Genomic DNA, 22,012 nt, shown 5'->3' with positions numbered 1-22,012 from the left:
TGCAATGGTGGGAGCACGCTTGCTCCCAGCAGTGTACTGCACTGCCAGGACCTGCGGTCACATGAGCTATCAGCTGATCGCTCACATGACCTCACCGTGGGAACATTCTAAAGAATGTTCCCATGGTGCTGAGCTCACCGGGGCTGATCAGCTGATCTTCAGCTGATGAACCCCAGTGACCTCCTGCAGCAGCATGTATACTGACAGTAGTGATTTTGCACCCCTGTCAGTGTACATTGCTGTCTTCTACAGCAGTGACATCAGTGATTGCTAATATCACTGCTGTAGGAGTGATACGGATCGCCGAAGGACAATCGTTGGCGTAATCGTGGACTGCGTCGTTGACAGCGGACAGGTGAGGGATACGGCTGTTTGTTTTTTTACTTTTTTTTTTTTCAGAAGATCGATGGCTTCGCGGACAGAGTGCAATAATAAAAAAAAAAAATTATTAAAACCATGTGTTTATTTCATAAAAATACTTTATTCTGTCAGTGTCTTTTATTGAAAAAGCAGTCACCACCTTATAGACACCCTCCATTACTAACCTGGGCTTCACGTCAGCCGCCAATACAAGGCTGAAGTGAACCCCAACCCCATTACGGGAGCCAACGGTTGTTTTTTTTAATTTTTTTTTTAGGCTCTGTGCCCACGATACGGACATAGCAGTTTTTTGGACGCATATTTTTTGCTGCGTCTAAAACGTTGCATTCTATTGAACGCAGGAAAATCCACATGTATTCACGCCATTCAATACATTCTAGTGGTCAAATTTATGTTGCAGAGACTAGCGACTCCGAAAGAGAATTTGACATGCTGCGGTCCTGAAAGATGCGCTGCATGTCAGTGTCTACGGGTGATTCACAGCCTCTGATACAGCATAGTGGATGGGATCTCTAGAAATCCCATGTCCACTATGCGTGCAACATCTGGATTCTGCGGGTTTGACGCTGTATAAACACACAGCGTCAAACCTGCAGCGGCTCCTGATCGTGGCGACGTACCCAAACTCACCCGCAGAATGTCAAGTTCTGTAGCGGACACGCTAGTCTCTGCTGCGGTGGATTCACATGTACCAACAACAAAAGTGCGGCATTGAACACCGCCTTCTGGACGTTGCAAAAATACGCAGCTTCCAAAGAGCTGCTCAGTGCTGATCGGGGGGACAGATGGGAGCTGTCAATATTGGCCAGAGACCATGTTTGCAAATGGCACCTTCCTAGGCTAAAAATAGCAGCGCACAGCTGCAGCATAAATTACATGAATGGAAATGCTAATGACATTGGGCGAATGGGATTAGCTGACACCTAGCTCTTTTGTTTGATGATGACAAGGTGTCAGACACTTTCATCACCAAACCTAATTAAAGTAAAGAGTTAAATAAACACACAGACCAAACACTTTATTTGAAATACAACAGTTTATTTAATATAACAATTCATTTAGCTTTTAAATTAACCAATATGCTCTCCCCAGTTCTGACAGTAATCCAATGGTTTAAGCAATGTCCCACCAAATAACTTTATTTAGCTCCAAAAACGCTTCAAATAACTCATAAAAAAAAACGCATCAAAAGCGCACGTTTTTTCTGCAGCGTTTTTCCTGCCAAGGAGATGCAGAAACGCTCAGGAAATTTCTGCTTCAAATCCTGATCATGCGCACATGTCCTAAGGCTCCGTTCCCACAGAACTTATTTACTGTGGACCTTTGGCAGCAGAGGTCCAGCAATGATATCGGATGTGGAGTATACTGAGGAATGTAGTCAACTTAGCTTTTCTTTGCGGATAATTCCACAAAGATGGAATGCCAGTGTATGGTATAGAGCACCATGTGCCAGGGCTTTATGACTGATGCTTATGCCTGAACACTGACTGCTATGTGGATAGAGACTACACTGTAGTACAGGGATGCAAAATCTGCAGCCCACAAAGTTCACCAACTGGACAGAAGTATGCCTGACTGATCACAAGTAGTTTTTACGCCTGAGGGTAGAAGAGTGGAGCACAGGTCAGAAGCAGGGACGGGTAAGTAGTAATGATGGACTGTGTAGCCATATCTAAGCACCTAATACAGTTAGGTTCAGAAATATTTGAACAGTGACATATGTTTTGGCATTTTAGCAGTTTACAAAAACCTATTCAAGATAGTTATTTAATCAATATGGGCTTAAAATGCAGACTCTCAGCTTTAATTAGAGAATATTCACATCCTAATTGGAGTAAGGGTTTAGGAATTATATCTTTAATATGTAGCTGCCTCTTTTAAAAGGTACCGAAATTAATTGGACAAATATCTAAAAAGCCCTTTAATGGGCTGCATGGGTTAATCCGTCAATTAAGCAGGTAAAAGATCTTGAACTGACTCCAGCTGTGACATTTGTATTTGGAAGCTGTTGCTGTGAACCCACAACATGCAGTCAAAGGAGTTCTCTATAGAAGATAAACACACCATAATTAGGCTGAAAAAAGGAGAAATCCATCAGAGATAGCAGAAATGTAAGGAGTGGCCATAAAAAAAAGAAAAGTGCAGTGGTGAGCTTGGGAGCTCAAAAAGGCCTGAACGTCCACAAAAGACAACAGTGGTGGATGATCGCAGAATTCTTTCCATGGAGAAGAAAAGCCACCTGCACAACATCTACCCAAGTGAAGAACACTCTCCAGAAAGTAGGCCTTTTAGTTCAGCACAAAGTGCAAACCATTAATCAGCCATAAAAATAGAAAGGCCAGATTAGATTTTGCCAAAAAAACATCTAAAGAAGCAGCCCAGTTCTAGAAAAGCATTCTTTAGACAGATGAAACTAAGATCAACTTGTACCAGAATGATGGGATGAAGAAAGTATGGAGAAGGCATGGAACGGCTCATGATCCAAAGCACAGCGCATCCTCTAACACATGGTGGAGGTAGTGTGATGGCGCGGGCATGCATGGCTTCCAATGGCGCTGGGTCACTAGAGTTTATTGATGATGTGACTGAAGACAGAAGCAGTCGGATGAATTCTGAAGTGTACAGGGCGATACTTTCTGCTCAGGTTCAACCAAATGCAGCAAGATTGATTGGACGGAGCTTCACAGGAAAGATGGACAATGACCCAAAGCAACCAAGGAGTTTAAGGCAAAGAAGTGGAATATTCTGCAATGGTCGATTCAATCACCAGATCTCAACCCAATCGAGCAGCATTTCATAGCTAGTCACTGCAGTAAAGACCTGGCAAAGGAGGAAACCCAGTGTTTGGTGACATCCATGGCTTCCAGACATCAGTCAGTCATTGCCTGCAAAGGATTCTCTACAAAGTAATAAAAATAAACACTTTCATATATTGTAAAGTTAATTTGGCCAATAACTTTTGAGCCCCTGAAATGAGGAGGTTTTGTAGAAAAATGGTTGCAATTCCTAAACGTTTCACACAGGAAATTTTTGTTCATTCTCTTTAATTAAACCTGAAAGTCTAAACCTCAATTGCATCTCAGTTGGTTCATTTTAAATCCAAAATAATGGCCTGCAGAGCTGAAATCACCAAGATTCGGTCACTGTCCAAATATTTCTGGACCTAACTGTATAGCAGGAGAATGGGGTGCCTGTTTGGATGTATACCAGATAAAGTTGAGGCCTTCCTTACATAGGCTCTCTCGATTATCATTTATGGGAGTTGTGAAATGCTAGGCTGTTACACCTATAATCCTCAAGGGGTGGGAGTAACATGCCTGCTTGGCCTTGACCTGTAGAGTGCTAACTTGGGAAGAAGACCCCCATTCCCCTGAAAGGCCAAAATCATGAACGTGGACCTGTACCTCGGACATTTATGGCATATACATTTTGTATGCTATAAATATCTCAGAAGCTAATACCCCTTTAAAGATTAACTTTTTAAATAATTTCGTCCAGCATAGAGAGTTATGAAACTTTGGAGTACAGATGATGGCAGTGATGGGTCAGCTCAGCACTTGTGGGTCTCTAACTCTGGTGATGAGCAGCTGCAGGAGATTGTTCTGCAGAGTCCTCAGAAGAGAAGGAGGAAGTGCTGACCCATCACTGCCATCTTCTGTACTCCACTATGAGAACATTCTGATATCAACACATCTGCAGGCAGGAAAACAGACTAGGGAAATGTTTGGAAGCCACCTACATGCAAAAAGAAAAAAAAAATAGTTGCCTTTATAAAAGTTTTATTGCAGCCATTGGCAGTGGTGCAGTATGGCCTTGAACCAAACAAAAAAAGGTTGTGCACCCCAGTAACTCAAACAATATAAGATACAACTTTGTCACCCTGAACGGCCATCATTGCCCACTGGTCACAAGGACTGTTATCCAGTGCACAGACTGGCAATGACAATACCTGGTCTATATTGGCTTTCACCCAACAAGAAACATCTAAATGGGATTTTTAACAAGATGACAAGAGGGTAAGGAAGGACACACAGACAAGAGATATGCAGATTTTAAGTGGAGATGCCCTTTAAGCCTTGACCCCAGGATTGCGGACGTGCTTTCCCTTTCAGAAATGCTTCTCATTCCTCCTTCACAGCGTTCACCTGCTGCAGCAATGATCACTAAATGCCACTTAACCAGTAGAACAAGCAGAAACTGGTTTTCCTGGTGAGGAGGAGGGAATTGTCACCTATTGGAAGGAGCATGAAGCTTCTTACAAAATATTTCTCCGGTATGTGACTTATAACATGTAAGCAACCCACTGGAACATGAGACCAGATCTAGATCTGCAGAGACGAGCGGTGGATTCTTTGCCAAGATCCGGATCAATGACGAGCTCAATAGTTTCATTACAATTGGTGTCATGTCGTGTCCTACATTACACGTTCTGCATAGATTTACATGGATTATCTGAGGGAAGAGGATCTGACGTTCACATCAAACTAGACTGGAGCCTTCGCACATTAAACGCGGGTTTGAGAGAGATGACGGGGTTAATAATACACGGCAAAAGTGTCCTTTGTCTTTACGGATGTCCCTAAAACTCAGTGACAAGGACAAACATAATGAGGAGAACATTGCTGACTCAGCCTTCCCCTTTTTACACCACTCAGCTGAAACCACGTGATTTCGGGTTATGGATTTGGAATAGATAGGATTGGATTTCCCTAGTATCGGAGAATCAGTATCTGGGCTGAGCTGGGAGCTTCACATTATCAATTAGATAAACATGGCTGCTTTTTACAAGAAACAGCGCCACCCTTGTCCATAGGTCGTGACTGGTATTGCAGCTAATGTAGCAAACAATGAGCTGCAGTACCCCACACAGCCCATGGACGAAGGTGGCGCTGATTTTCTATTCTCATACAACCCTTTAAATCGGTCTCACACATCCCTGTTTCACGGTCCGATATGAGGACTATAGGAAACTCTTTTGGCTGCCGGCCGGACCCACTATTTTTATATACTTGCGCTAGCGACACGTTTAGACTGTAGGTCGGGAGCGCATATGTTAAACATACCCAAGAAGTGTGATGTCAAAGATGCCATAAGAAGTAACCTGACACAGCACTCGTCAGACAACTCAGAACAAGGCGGTGACCTCGCTAAATCTACTCAGCACGTTTAGTAGGGAGACAGAAGTAGTAAGGCCACAATAAATCAGAGTTTTCAGCAAAACTCTGGAGTAAGACTTCAAAGTCTTTACGTGGCTCAAAGTTTATTATAAATATGTTGTGACTTTTGGCTTTTTATGTCCCAGTCCCGGCAAGAACATGCTTTTTCAAAATTAGGTAGAGGTTGGGTGGTGGGACCAGGCTTGGACAAATTTATCTCAATTTACTACACAGAAATGTACTCCTGCCCATGGTGGGGAGTCAGTTCTGGCCGTGGCGTACAGCAGATGAAAGATGCGCCAAACTCATTAAAGAGGCACATGCCTCTTAATGAATGTAGTGCTCCTTACTCCAACGATCCCTTCATAAAGACTGGTGTACAAAGTACAATTGGGACTCCTGTATAGAAATATTCTAACTTCGGGTTCTGCAGACCATCATATAACTTGGATGAATGCTGCCATTTAGACAGATATCCCGCGTCCCCATGTTATTCAATGAGGCTGTGTACATGTCCGATTTTTTCCTCGGACCGTTCGAATCTCAGCATATGCTGATAATCTGATCACACTCAGCCATTCAAGTTTATGGGTTCATGGAAAATATTGGACCACACTTCGATGACTACCAAGTGTGTGTGGTCCAATTCTCACAGACAGACTGAGCGAGTGGAGAATTTTTTTTTTCTCCACCTCCGAGAAAAGATTATCCTCTGATCAGAGCCTGATCAGCATAATTGGACCAATTTTCTTGGATGAGAAAAAACCGGTTGTGTGACCCAAGCCTCAAAGTGGTTGTGTGTATTTGGGACAGAAGTCTATCCTCTATGTGACTGCAGACTGCCACACAACACATAGCCACCATTGCCCGATATTCCCAGTGCGAGCAAGTGATCACGTGACCATATGTACAGTAGCATGTAAAAGTTTGGGCACCCCTGATCAAAATTACTGTTATTGGGAACAGTTCTGTGAGTTTCCTGGGTCGTCTTGCATGCACTGCTATTTTGAGGTCTAGATTTTCAATGGTGTTCAGATCAGAGGACTGCGAGGGTCATTGTAACACCGTCAGCTAGCGCCTTTTGAGGTAGCCTATTGTGGATTTTGATGTGTGTTTAGGATCATTATCCATTTATAGAAGCCACCCTCTTTTAAGCTTCAGCTTTTTTTACAGATGGTGTTATGTTTGCATCAAGAATTTGTTTAAATTTCAAGGAATCAATTCTTGCCTCGACTCGTGAAATGTTACATGAGCCATTGACTGCAACACAACCCCAAAGCATGATTGATCCACCCCCATGCTTAATGGTTGGCAAGATATTCTTTTCCTGAAATTATGTGCCCTTTTTTCTCCACATATACCTTTGATGATTGTGGCCAAAGAGTTCTATTTTAACTTCATCAGTCCACAGGACTTGTTTCCAAAATGCATCAGGCTTGTTTAGATGTTCTTTAGCTCTGGTGAGAAAGCAGGAGAGGTTTTCTTCTGAGGACTCTTCCATGGAGGCCATATTTGTGAAGGTGTCTCTTATAGTCTTATCCTACTTTGTGGGCCTCCACCATTTTCAGCTGCTTAGAAGAAGCCATGGCTGAAGTTTTTGGCACATGGTTAGAGGAGGCTGGGTTTTTATAAGGCTAAGTGCCCACGTTGCGGAACTGAAGCATATTTTTTACGCTTCTCCCTGGCGGGAAAATCGCATGCGGATTTTACATATGGTTTTCCTGCCAGGTAGAAGCGTATGTGAGGCGTCTTTGCATGCATTTCCGCATGCGAGTTATCAAGCACTTCTCCAAGTGATTTAAGCATCACTTGGAAAAGTGCTTGACAGCTTGTTCACACTATATAAATCCATGCAAACGGCATGGATTTATATAGTGTGACCAAGTAATAGTTAAAAAAAAAGAATCAGAATGGTAAAAAAAAAAAAAAAGTTTATACTCACTTTCTGATGCATCCTCTGCCCCGTCCGGAGTCTTGAGTGGCTCACGCTGTTGTGTGCAGGACCTGCGGTGACGTCATTGAGTCATGTGATGGGTCACATGACTCAATGACGTGGCAGGTCCTGCACACAACAGCGCGACGGCGGGAAAACACCGGGAAGACATCAGAAGATAAGTATAAACTTTATTTTTTCTTTTTTTTACAGGTTCTTTGGTACCCAGGTCTGGATGAGAGTCTCCTCTCATCCAGACTTGGGTACCATCCGCACATTGATTCCGCTGCGCTTCCGCAAAATTAATGAACATGCTGCGGATTTTTGACCGCAGCATATACGCTGCGGAAAAATCCGCAGCATGGGCATTGACATTGCGGAATGCCATTGGGGACCATGGGGTGCGGATATACATGCGTTTTACAAGCGTTTACGCTGCGGAAATTCCGCAGCATATACGCTTGTAATACGCAACATGGGCAAGCAGCCTAAAGCTGGGAAATTTGCTTCACCTGATCTTTCCCAACGAAGACAGTGAACAAATTATAACTCTAACAGGCTAATTAAGGTCTGAAACCTTGGTCAAAGTTATCTGAGCACACAAATCTCCGTTTTTCCTTTTTGTAATTCTTAAAATGAAAAAAAAAATGACAATATATATTGTTTTTGAGTAAAATACAAAGGAAATGTGTCATCTTTAACTTTAGCCCTTTGAGAGATCATTTCATCTTCAACTTGCTTAACTGTTCACAACAGTAATTTTGACCAGGGTGTCCAAACTTTTACATGCCACTGCATGCGCTTTACCGACTAGACACATTCGGCTTCTCTCAATAGAAAGGGAATAGGCTCAGCAGTTGATTGTCTGGACAACTCCTTTAACAGTCTCTTTCTCATTTACAAGCACTCAGGCCGTTGTAAAGAAGCGTCCCAAATTACAGTACACTGGCCTGCAGAATCGCCCCCATATCAGTCAGATGCAGGATCATCGTATGTATGGGTACAGAAGAGCAATTTCATCCACTAATTCTCTCCGATCACATCATGTGTCACACACAAACCCACCCTAAGGGGCCTGCACCAGTCGACAGGACTATGAAGATACAGAAATGTGTTACAGAGACGAGTCCCGGTGAGACAGATGGATCCAAGACTATCCTGAATTTTATCATCTCAGATACACACAGATCATCAGTCCTTCCCAGTGTCCCGACACCAACACAACCCGTATCCTTAAATAGACCGGTCACTTCCAGAACAACATCCCAAGTTAGAAACAGCACAGCGTGGTCCTGGGGCGGGGGGGAGGGGGGGTTATTTACACCAGGAGGACGATCACATCTCTGCAGCCATCAGCGGCCAACTCCATTATGAGACGTAGTGCCAGCATGCCTGGCATACACACGCACCTGGCAGACATGCACCCGGGCAGACATGCACCCGCCACAACATCCTCTAGCTTTCAAGCTAAAAAAGCCATTACAGCATTGAAAGGCCAAAGGCTGCCGGATTATCTAGGTCAATAGTCCCAGCCCTGTAATAAATCTATTATGACGCTGCAGTAATCAGAGAAACAACATAACGGCACGGGAGCTCAGGAAGCGCCTGATTCTTCATACCACGTGAAGAGAACAACATTCACTGCTGCCAACCATGTTACCTGGCACACATTTACTGTCAGAAAGCAGAATAGCATCAGCACCTTCTATGCAGCACCACCAATGTTCCCGCAGATCATGCAGACTCCGCAGATAGGATGGCCTTCATGAAGCAATCTACATAAATCACTGACTTCCCACCGCTATTTCAAGGGTAGACCAAATTTTTATCCAATTGTAGAGCTTGCTGCACTCCCCATGTATCAACCATCTCCTTATTCCCTAAAGATAGGGGGTTGCTGTAAAAGAAGGGGTGTTCACAGAAGCATATACTGCTTTTATCCACCACTGCGATACGACTGGTATCTGAAGCAAAGAGTGCAGCGCTTACAAACTCTTTGCTATTCCGCTTGTAAGCGCTGCTCTGAAGCTGGCTGGACCATGAGATTCTGACAGCTTCAATGCCCTTACGATCACCCAATTCCACTGGGAGAGCGCACTGTTTGGTCTAGCATCACAACCGTGCCGCTGGTCCATAAAATAAAAAATTTCGGAGTTTAATGCCCCACCCCCTCCTTCCCGGTAAGCAGGAAGTCAGAAGGGAAATTTCTTATTTAGTTTTTATATTTAACTTAGCTTTACATTTATTTTCTACAATAAGTGTGAGCAAAAGAAAATGAAACAAACTGAGAAGTTGTCACCGAATAGTCACAGTAATTATGTATCATCAACAGATTAACAAAGGAATCAGACACCACTGAGCACAGTATACCTAGCGCATTTCACTCCCAACAATCAAACAAAGCTCTACTCATCTGCTAAGTATATTTTTCTAGGAAAGAGGCATCTCCTTATACCTGAAGCACTGGTGGGAAACCAAAATCAAAGACGACTCAAGGTGGTTGTCTTATGGCGGCATATCGAAGTAACCCAATCTACAAGCATAGAGCACACATAGCTCCAACAGTGCTTCTTTCTAAATTAGAATATCATCAAAAAGTTGATTTATTTCAGTTCTTCAATACAAAAAGTGAAACTCATATTATATAGAGTCATTACAGAAAGAGTGATCTATTTCAAGTGTTTATTTCTGTTAATGTTGATGATTATGGCTTACAGCCAATGAAAATACAAAAGTCATTATTTCAGTAAATTAGATTAAGAAAAAACACCTGCAAAAGTTTCTGAAGCGTTTAAAAAGGTCCCTTAGTCTGTTTCAGTAGGCTCCACAATCATGGGGAAGACTGCTGACTTGACAGATGTGCAGACGGCAGTCATTCACACACTCCACAAGGACAGTAAGCCACAAAAGGTCATTGCTAAGGAAGCTGGCTGTTCACAGAGTGCTGTATCCAAGCATATTAATGGAAAGGTGAGTGGAAGGAAAAACGGTGGTAGAAAAAGGTGCACAAGCAACCGGGATAACCGAAGCCTTGAAAGGATTGTGAAGAAAAGGCCATTCAAAAATTTGGGGGAGATTCACAAGGAGTGGACTGCTGCTGGAGTCATTGCTTCAAGAACCACCACACACAGACGTATCCAGGACATGGGCTACAAGTGTCGCACTCCTTGTGTCAAGCCACTCATGACCAATAAACAACTCCAGAAGCGTCTTACCTGGGCCAAGGAGAAAAAGACCTGGACTGTTGCTCAGTGGTTCAAGGTGTTGTTTTCAGATGAAAGTAAATTTTGCATTTCATTTGGAAATCAAGGTCCCAGAGTCTAGAGGAAGAGTGGAGCGGCCACAATCCAAGCTGCTTGAGGTCTAGTGTGAAGTTTCCACAATCAGTGATGGTTTGGGGAGCCATGTCATCTGCTGGTGTAGGTCCTCTGTGTTTTATCAAGACCAAAGTCAGCGCAGCCGTCTACCAGGAAATTTTAGAGCACTTCATGCTTCCCTCTGCCGACAAGCTTTTTGGAGATGGAAATTTCATTCTCCAGCAGGACATGGCACCTGTCCACACTGCCAAAAGTGCCAATACCTGGTTTACAAACAACAGTATCACTGTGCTTGATTGGCCAGCAAACTCGCCTGACCTCAACCCAATAGAGAATCTATGGGGTATTGTCAAGAGGAAGATGAGAGACACCAGACCCAACAATGCAGACGAGCTGAAGGCTGCTATCAAAGCAACCTGGGCTTCCATAACACCTCAGCAGTGCCACAGGCTGATCGCCTCCATGCCACGCCGCATTGATGCAGTAACTGATGCAAAAGGAGCCCGACCAAGTATTGACTGCATTTACTGAACATACATTTCAGTAGGTCAAAATTTCGGATTTTAAAAACATTTTTCAAGCTGTTGTTAGTAAATTAGAATACTATGAGATAATGACTTTTGTGTTTTCATTAGCTGTAAGCCATAATCATCAACATTAACAGAAAAACACTTGAAATAGATCGCTCTGTTTGTAATGACTCTATATAGGAGTTTCACTTTTTGTATCGAAGAACTGAAATAAATTAACTTTTTGAAGATATTCTAATTTAGTGAGAAGCACTTGTATATAATCATTTTTCAGTGCCAAGGTGAACGGTGGCTTGAAGGAGCACAGAACCCGAATGCAAAAGTGACTGGATGACAGTGACAAAGGTATGGAGACCCAAAATTAAATTAAAATAAGGTCAATGAAAGTCACACATGATCTGTGTGCCAATTTCCTTTTGACATAAATGTGAATAACACCTATTTAGTGACGGCGCTGGGCCATAATCTTCTCGAATCTCCAGTCACTCCACAGCCATTGCCTTATCGTTATCAGCATTACATCAGACCAAATTAAATTCAAGGCCGCTATACAAATGGCTCCGGCTCACCTAGAAACTCTTTGTTTGCAGTGGCATTGGAGAGCTGCCATACCACAACGTCGACTGTCAACCATTAGCAAGCGCAGAATTACTGTTCCCATGTCATAATTTTAATCATTTAAAGGCCAAGTGGGACTTTTTTTTTCCCCCCATTAGTAAACAAGTCATAAAGCAGACCCACGATTATATTTCCATCATTTGCAGGTGAAACCATGCCGCTTTAGAGCCCTAGCCTAAACAGAAAACACAGTTAAAAGGGGTTTTCCTACTAACAAAGTTAATTTTAATTAATAGATGATCTTGGAATAATAATAACTTCCATAATTGGATATGTTTAAAATAAAATGTTCCTGTGCTGAGATAATCTTATAAATGTGCCCCTGCTGTGTACTGTGTAATGGCTGTGTCTGACCGTGCAGGAACATGGTCTGATCATACCACATCTCCTGGCCGGGGGAGGAAGAAAGAGTATACAGACATTACAGCAGGGGATCACAGTTCATTTTTTGTGAGGCAAAACATTTCTCTGCCTGTTTTTAAGCAATGTTTTCCCTCAAAGAAAGAATAACTTGCGATCCCGTGCTGTAATGTCTGTATACTCTCTTGTTTCCTCCCCTGCCCAGGAGATGTGGTATGATCAGACCATGTTCCTGTACATCAGACACAGCCATTACACAGTACACAGCAGGGGCACATTTATAAGATTATCTCAGCACAGGAACATATTTTTTTAAACACATTCAATTGAGGAAATTATTTTGATTCAAAGACCTATTGATTAGAATTAAAGGGGTTTTCCCACAAACAAAGTTAAGTACCGTAGTAAGGAAGCCCTACGAGGACTCCTGCCATCTAAAGCCCCACATACACTTTAGACTGCAGCCGGCAAAACCATTGTTCGGCCAGCAGCTATCTCGTCCATACACAAGAACGCTCCTGTGTTCTCTATGAAAGAGCTGCTGCCAGACATCTCTGGCGGTGGCTTATCTGTTAGACAACAAAAAGATCGGCAGCACAAAAACAAATTCTTATCTCCCACAACATCATCTGTCAGGGCCCCCACACACATCAGACTGTTGGCCATACCCATCAATATCAGCGACTTTGAACGACATTATGCAAGGACTAGCCCCCTTATGATTCAATCATTTGAAGCTTTCCTGTGCCGAATCTGCTGGAATATTCTGCACCCTCATAATTTCAGGATTTGTAACAGTGTGTGAACGGGGTTACAACATCCTTATCCACTTGCACTGAATGCAGAACGTTAGCGGGTCAGATGAGGATTTAGGCGTGGAATGTGTGTCCAAATTTTTACCCAAACACATAAAATGTGCACATACTTTGTACTGATGGCACAGCTTCTACAGCTCCTGACAAGGTGAAGCAGCTTTATTCATCAATGAATGACTTCGTAATATCCAGACGTATGGAAACATCGTACAAAGCCGTTAATGCCGTCGTAGACAGTGACAGCAGGATACCATAGAGCGTGCTGGAAATGCACATATAAACACCAGTATCACACCAAGAAATAATGGCGAGCCTTACCTACCGAGACCACTCATCTACAAAGCTCTCTGTTGGCATTCTATAAAATATGCCTTTAAATTTCCAACCATATTGAGGATTTTATTTTTAACACTTTAACACCTCGGCTTGTCATGTGCCAGGGAATGTGTAACTGGAGCACTTACGTAATAGGTGTGAGCTAGCACCCGGGAATATTTTTCCTTCATTATCTTCAGCAAAAAAAAAAAAAAAAAAGAGATAAAATGAATGCAGAGCAAGAACAGGAGAGCAGACGGGAGGGCACAACCTCTCCACATCACAGGACTAGGATTTCCGGAGTATTTTACAGTCTGTAATCATCACACTGTGCGATGGTTCAAAGGTAGCGACAATGCTGACCGAGTCAAGAGGAAGCCTTCCGTCTCCTACATTATCCCTCTTTGATGTAGTTCACCCAGTGATCCCAAGCATCTGCACTCATTTTCGCAGGCCTCCATTGGCTTCCAGCTCACAGAGTTTTCTGCAGTGTTTTTTTTTTTTCAGCTATGAATTTAAAGTGTTTTTCTTTATGTGTAGCTTTTTTTTCCACACTCAAAAGGAAAATAAAATTAAAAAAAACAAAAAAAAACCCATACCATTTAAAGAGCACTTTATATTTTCCTATTGGCCTCCTCTTAAAATTTTTCACAAAAAAAGTGGCAAAAACGACCAGAAATAAAAATGTAACATCACAAATAGACGCCTACGCTCCAAGAAGGCATGGACACCTAAAGGATTCAGAGTAGACGGTTACAGAAACTTAGGTGTACTAAGTTTGCTAAAGACCCCAGAAGACAATGGACCTTTCAGTCAGTTGTAATATGGGCGCTTTATTACACCCATGTTTGAGACCTAACATCAAGACCTTTCAAGGTCCATCAGAGCCAAAGTTAAAACCAAAATCATAATGTGGACTCAGTTTTCTGTAAATATGGAATTACCTATTTGTGCCACTACAACCATTTTTCATATCAGCACTAATATGCAGCCATCATCCCCAAGGCCTCTCTCTACCATTTGTTTCCAGTAGTTCTAATGCTGTCAATAGAGTATTCTCAGATGCACCTAATGACCCTGTCTAATAAAACATCTGGCAGACAGGCTGTAACACAGCTCAGCTATGCTAAGCAGCACAACCACTGATACCAACTAAATTTGCACCTAATGACCCTGTCTAATAAAACCTCTCCTAGAGCCTCTCAGTATCCTCATTGCCCTGAATAGCCATGTTGTAGCACAACAAAGTATCCTAAGCTCAGCTCAGCAGTGCTTGCAGGGGAGAAGATGATCATGCTCTGGAGATGCCCATGAAATGTGAAGTATGTAAATAGTAATGAATATTGGTCACATAGTATTGAATGTAGTGACTGTCAACCACTATCAATGGTTGACTCATCCATCAAAACAGAAAATTGCCCATGTTCAAATTGATCTATCTATAAGGAAGCACACAAAGGAGCAAATAGGGGCCTAAAGCACCGAGGAGAAGCAGGAAGCTGCTGGGAAATGTAGTTTTAGCATACATTAGGAACACCCATTCTGCTAGGTAAAGCTGGATGCAAAGAGGTACAGAAGTACATAAAAAGAGACACAAAGATAGAAGAAAGAAACTATGTTGGGCTTACATTATATATTCACAAAATTAATGAAGATACTGGGCTTTGTAAAAAATAAAAAAAATATTGCCATTGTGGGAATAACCCTTTAAAATGACCAAATAAGTCAGTGGAGCACTAATTCCAGTTGTGATTTACTGTGAAAGGTCTGATTGTTGAAATAAGCGTGCAAAATACCACCCATATTATACCCATCTGAGAAAAGCATTAAGCTACAAATTAGAAGCAAATTAAAAGGGACCTGTCAGCTGATTCATGTTGTCCAAATGCTCAGACGTTTCAGAAAAAAACATAATTTGAAGATCCATAGGAAGACACAAGACTAGTCTGATGCCGCCCCCGGCCAGCCTCTTCCTGCATCACTCTAGTTGGTTGACAGGCCTTTCTCTATGTACAGACATGAAGACACCGCTCAGTCATCTGGAGTGGTGTCGGGAGAAACTATGTTTTATCTGAAACGTCAGAGGGTTTCAGAAAAACATATACCTGGCGGCAATTGTACAGTCAGGCTCTGATGTATGCTGTCCGTGGTTTTGGTAGCATGAATCAGCTGACAGTTTCCCTCTAAAGTGCATCAAAATGTAATGTACAAAATATCTGAGAGCTTGAAGGAGGTCTTAGTTGACCCTCAGAATACTGAGTACCAGTTATTAACCATGCTCATCACTAGGATACTTTTTAACAAGGCTTCTAGCTATAATTCTATTGTGCATCTATCTCCCCTGAAGAACGGAGAGGGAGAAATGTGTCGGAAGGCATACAAGTTATTTTTGGGCCTAATTCCCTTTCAGGGCCAGATGTGGACTGCCCTTGTCAGGGAGGGAGCTTTGGGAGCTAGGGCCGGCTCAGTATGCTGAGGGTCAATTAGGACCTCCTTCAAGCGCCACCTGATAGACTGGTTTACACAAGATGGGCGTTTGATGTGATTCTTCCTTGGACATAGGCATCTGGGTGAGATCATTCCAAGTTATATTTTCCCCTGTATTTTCTAATATACCTGTTTATTATAGTCATGTATATGTGACCACTGTCAGTTTATGCAGTACATCAACGCCAGTGTATTAATATATGTGAACTGAACCACTGTCAGTTTCACCTATTTTTAGTAATTGTTTGTCTGACCTAAACAGAGGTTAGTCTGTTGTGTTTTTGCCTTTTGGTATTGGTAATATTTAATATTGTACCTACATTTTAACACATATCATATTTTATAATTCTCAGTATAGTGCTGGATTGGTTTAGATCTGTGAGTCTGGAGTTAAGTGATTTCTGGTTATGGCCCCTTTAATCTAAATTTTGCTTTATCATAACTGTAAAACCCTGTAACGTCATTTTTACAATTATTTTAGATTTCGTCACAATTAAAGTCTTTTCTGGTGATCTTGGAGTCCTACAGAGAAGGATATGCTAAAGAAAATACAGCCAAATCCCGAGCCAAGCGCAGTATTATTAAATATATATATATATATATATATATTTTAGATTTCACTTAAGAATTTAATGTAATAAACAATATGGCTGCCAAAAAAGTTCAGTCAATGAAAAAGCTGCAAGATGCTGTGTGTGAACCAAGCCTACAGAGGTGCTTACAAGTTGCAGTGGCGTGACCATCACCATGTGAGTATATTGCATGCACTGTAGCTGAACTTGCCATGTGTAGCCAACATCTGCAGTAAATTGCATGAGGTTTTGCTGCATGGCGCACAATCACAATTTGTGAACCCAAACCAAGAATTGTGGGATCGTTTCTTGGCAAGTGGTTCCTCCAAACACTACTCAATGGACGAAGCAAAATCCGATAGGGTCACGGACACCCCCAATACTAGAACAGCAAGGAAATTGTTCCCCAGCGGCCCATCACCATAAATAGCCTTAAAAGGTTTATCCAGGGCCGGTCACTTCCACTTCGGAGGTGGATGGTGCCGATGACGTTATGACCCCATACACCTGCCAAAACTCGTGCACAATCATCAAGTATTGTGCATATTTCCTGATCATGTGAATGGGAGACAGGGCAAATGATTGAATGCATTCCCACAATCTCACAGAGGAGCGGCGCCAGAGGATATTTTTGGATCTCTTGTGGTGTCTAACATAGCACGGTGGCTCAGTGGTTGGCACTGAAGCCTTGCAGCGCTGGGGTCCTGGGTTCAAATCCCACCAAGGACGACATCTGTAAGGAGTTTGTATGTTCTCCCCGAGTTTGCGTGGGTTTCCTCTGGGTTCTTTGGTTTCCTCCCACACTCCAAAGACATACTGATAGGGAATGTAGATTGTGAGCCCCAATGGGGACAGCCATGGTAATGTATGTAAAGTGCTGCGGAATATGTTGGCGCTATATAAAAAATAAAGATTATTATTATAACATGGTTTAATCTATTTCTATTTGGACTAATAAAATCTTCATTTTTTCACTGGAGGACCTTTCCCTTTTTGTTTTGCGCCAGAGGGGAGGCACCAGAGATCGGGATGTGCACGATCTGCAAGTCTCGGCAGGTGTGTGGGGTTTGTTAAGTCATCGGGCACCGCTCACCTCCAATGTAGGACTGACAGATAACCCCTTTAAAAACGAGAGCTGCGATCTGAATGGTTGCTCCATTTTTAATAGATCTCCCGCAGGGTATACTGGACATTTATTGTGGTTCTGTTTTTAACTACAGGAAATCATTTAAGCCTCACAATGTCTTGAGAAAAACCCCTCCTCTTCTTATATCACGTTTTGTAGAGAGCTCAGTCAGACAGAGCGGTGATACACTGCAGTATCATATAGCAATCAGTGAATGCGGAGTCAGCCGGCGGAGAGATAAGGAGCGCTCGCCCTGGATTCAGCGAGCACACAGGAATCTGAAGTGTCATAGGAATAAAATGGATAAATAGGAAGCAATTTCCTGTGAGCGGCCGTGTAACTCCATACACATCATCACTGAGACCAAGGTACATCCACCGTCATGCATCAAATCCCAGACATGAAATCCTACAGCCACGTTCGGCAGTACACAGCGAGCGGGGTTCTGTGCATATGTAGCAGAGCTGGAGATATCGGTACGACTTTACCAGGATATTCGGTCATATTAGACGGTGAGAATAACGCAGCATGCAGCACTAATCTTCCCTTCAAAATGACGGACTCCACGTTGGAACCAGCAAAGCCCATCTAAGTGCCAATATATAAGGGATCCAGCTCTCCGCTATTTTTTTATTTTTCTACTCCTATGATGGATCAGGAAAAAAATTAAAACCTTGATGGAAGAGTAAGCAGAGCCACATGCAGCGAGTTTACCTACAGTCTTATGGGTAACCACAAATGTCACGGTGCATACCGAAACGCTCCGCACTGCTGCACTGTGCAGGGTGTGGGGTGTCAGGTGCAGCAAAGCGGAGTTAGTTATTTGGCACAACTCACAATAACACTACCTTGATTTTCTGGTGGATTCATATATAAAGCATATGTATAGCAAAAGTTAAAGTGGTATTCTAGTGCTGATCACTTCCACAACAGAGATGAGCAGTAATGACGTTACAGACTGGCATTCCTGGCAAAACATATGCATGTAATGCCGTTCAATAGACACATGCACAAGGCATGGCAATTGTGTTGGCACTGCCCGTGTCTAATGTAGAAATGAGCGGCACCAAATAATGCTTTTAAAGAGCAAGTCCCATGTTTCTAAATGGTTATTGTCGAATAGGGTATGTTAAAACAAGCACTTTTGCAATTTACTGATTATTAAGATTTGCAGCCGTTATTCAGATATAAACCATTTCCTTTATTTACAGCTTGTTGCCTAGGAGACCGACCATCGCTGCTGTCCAGCTTGTAAGCACTTAGCTGGAGCTTGCCAGTATTAGGAAATAACAGCGCCCTCCAGGCCAAGCTTCAAAACACTCAACAGAAAAGAGCCTGTAAGCACTGTGTATAGGCTGCTGTCTAGAAGCGGTGGCCGGGCTCCAAGGCAACAACCTATAAACAAAACAAAAAGTGTTAAACTCACCGTAATAGCAGAACATTTTAAAAAACAGAAAATTGCTTGTATTTACAAGCGCCATCTTTTTGAAGATGGGAGTAACCCTTTAAAAACACTATAACAGCAGAGCTGCGTTTGTCATCTGTAGAAATGAAGCGATGCTGCAGTTATTAGGCCCAGCAATGACTATATAGAAAGTGAAATATTTCGATTTGAGAGTCCTCAGTGGTTGATACCTTTTAATGGCTAACTGAAAAGATAGTAACAATTTACAAGCTTTCCAGACTACTCAGGCCTCTTCATCAGGCATAGAATAACACAAAATCTAAAGAGTCACATATCTATAAACAACAAGACACAGAAATAATGCATTAGATGAGACAAGTGACTTAAAGCAGAACTATTAGTATGGAAGAGGGATAAACAGTTGTGGCTGTAAATATTGGAATAGTTCATAGATAAGGAGTGTGAAAGTTTTATTGTCCTGTTATTGAGGTCTGGTCCGGGGCTTTGATGCCCCCACAGGTCCGAGGACCACATTCCTTAGTTGATGTAGAAAGACATAAATCCATGCGACACATTCATTCCTGCACTGTGTCAAAGGATGTCATTAGTGTGTATTCCCAGACTTTTCTGTCTCTCTGAGATTTCAAATTACCTTTTAATATCAGTAACTTCATGTCCATGATGCTGTGATCAAGGATACAAAAATGTTTTGCCACAGGTACAGCTATTCTTTTTTCTTTTATTGTGTGGCGATGAGCATTCATCCTTGTAAGCTTTTGCCCTGTCTACCCAACATACAGACCCCCAGCTGGACATTTGGTACATATACCCCATACTAAAAGTTCTGCTTTACGTCACTTGTCTCATCTATTGCATTTTTTCTGTGTCTTGTTGTGTATAAATATGTGAGTCTTCAGATTTTGAGTTATCCTATGCCTGATGAAGAAACCTGAGTATTCTCGAAAGCCTGCAATTTGTTACCATCTCTTCAGTTAGCCATTAAAAGGTATCAACCACTGAGGACTCTCAAATCTAAATACTCTGCTATCTACTGGCTAACATGGTACAAAGATAGATATTTTTCCTGTATATACAAAGTGAAATGATCCATCATGGACTACTTACCCCCAGCTCTAGTCCGTAAGTCGGCCACGGTGGTCTGAACAGTGGACATGTTGATAAGGGTGGTGATGCTCCGCAGCCCTCGTCACAGTCAAACCTAGTATAAACGAAAAAAAAACAAGGATGCAAATGTTAGAAGGCAGGAAATACGGAAATATACAGAAATGTGTGTGCAGAGGTTTGTATGAGACACGAGGCTCCGGCACCTGCGGAGCTGAGCGAGGACGACAATGTACTATGCTGACAAGTGATAAGAAGAAGGGAAAAAGTAACAGAAAAACAACATAATTACAGAGTATCGATAGACAGGGAGGAGACATGATGTCACCCCGACAGATGTGACTACATGGACAAGACGTCAAAAAGGATGTGGAGGAAGATCAGGAGACGACGGGGGTCATCGTGTGACCGGTCTTCAGGGGGGAGGTCAGCCTCCCAGTAAATCATGGGGGTCCAAACATTTGGGCAATAAACATTTTTGGTTAAAAAAAAATATTAATAACCAACAAATGGTAAAAATGGCAAATCTCCATAATACAATGGGATTGATGTATTGATCTGGGATTGGACGGTCAGTGGAGACGCAATGATTATCGCTGTCCATAGCCTGAGAGTGTGAATGGGAGGCAGAGCACATGAATGAATGGATGAATGAATGAATGGCCTCAGGAATGGGAGGAGAGGGGACAGCAGTACCAGATGAGCAGGGCCGGAGAGCTGGATGTCACTTCACGGCTCCAGGGCTCCCAGCACAGCGCACACGCCGCAGTCCATCAGTGTCGGTCTCCTCAGCCCCGGGCCAGTCTCCGTGCACAGGTGCTTTATCTATGTATTCACATGTATTGCCCTCCTGCCAGCATCCCGCACACACCGCCCGGCACACGTCCTCCTCCCAGCGGCTCCGAGCACTACTGAGCACAGAGCCGCCCGGCCGCCCGCTCCCACTCCGGACTGAACCATTGCACAGAAAGGGGGGAAAGACGTCAGCGACAGTGAAAAACTAACAAAAACGACGCTGTGAACATCGCTGTGGTGATGTAACGGTGATGACTAATTATTATGTCTATCTTAGTGTGTTACTGACAAAATCAGTGTATACTTCGTGTTTTCACTCAATGCTGCCGCATCGCAAGTCACCCCCGTATCTTATGGTTGGTCGCGCTCCGTAGCAGGCACAGCGCGGCGAGGCAGCGCCAGTGACAGGCTGAGCACGGTCATTAATCTATTAGTGTATTGTGCCTCTCTCCTCCACCTCATGAGACTGCTCTGCTCTGTGACCGCCTCGTACAACGCTCCCCGGGCGGCTTCTGCTCTCACCGGGAAGGCGGAAATGTCCCCGGCTGCACTACCGCATCGGGCAACGCTCTGTTCCTCCTCTCTAGAGACAGCTGCAAAGAAATCAACAGAAATCTGTAGTGACCGAAACAGCCAATCAGATGGCTTATCTCAACTTCTAACCTGCGCTACAGAAATAAAAGCTGGAATCTGATTGGTTGGCATATGTAATGGGGACGACAATCCAAATTATCAGCTAAAGTGGCAGTATCCTCCACAGCGTGCGCAGAGACGGTACAGCAGAGCCAGTACCACAGAGCCGGTACCACAGAGTTTGTACCTCAGAGCCAATACAGCAGAGCTGGTACCTCAAAGCCAATACATCAGAACCGATACCACAGAGCCGATACCGCAGAGTTGGTACCTCAGAGCTGATACAGCAGAGGCGGTACCTCAGAGCTGGTACCACAAAATCAGTACCGCAGAGTTGGTACCTCAGAGCCAATACAGCAGAGCTGGTACCACAGAGTTAGTACCTCAGAGCCGGTACCACAGAATCAGTACCACAGAGTTGGTACCTCAGAGCCAATACAGCAGAGG

At 43.1% G+C, this 22,012-nt stretch overlaps 1 protein-coding gene across 5 annotated transcripts in view; it reads right to left on the bottom strand.

Moving 5' to 3' along the window:
- The window catches only part of ATP8A1 (ATPase phospholipid transporting 8A1), a 250,232-nt gene extending 228,678 nt beyond the window's left edge, over window positions 1–21,554 (bottom strand). For 3 of the 5 annotated variants that reach the window (XM_073645562.1, XM_073645563.1, XM_073645566.1), the window contains exons 1-2: window positions 20,834–21,073; window positions 20,141–20,234 (exon numbers count right to left, since the gene is read on the bottom strand). In XM_073645562.1, coding sequence (XP_073501663.1) covers window positions 20,141–20,189 — 49 coding nt within the window. In that variant the 5' untranslated portion in view covers window positions 20,190–20,234; window positions 20,834–21,073. Of the gene's footprint in view, window positions 1–20,140; window positions 20,235–20,833; window positions 21,074–21,454 lie in introns of those variants that run through there. The other 2 variants (XM_073645564.1, XM_073645565.1) reach the window with 2 other exon arrangements.
- Window positions 21,555–22,012: the final 458 nt, after the last annotated feature.

Source organism: Phyllobates terribilis, unplaced genomic scaffold (assembly GCF_046119375.1).
Source record: "Phyllobates terribilis strain yellow unplaced genomic scaffold, ASM4611937v1 Scaffold_1__5_contigs__length_1240528914, whole genome shotgun sequence".
Classification (NCBI taxonomy): Eukaryota; Metazoa; Chordata; class Amphibia; order Anura; family Dendrobatidae; genus Phyllobates; species Phyllobates terribilis.
This window is presented reverse-complemented; position numbering and strand designations above follow the sequence as displayed.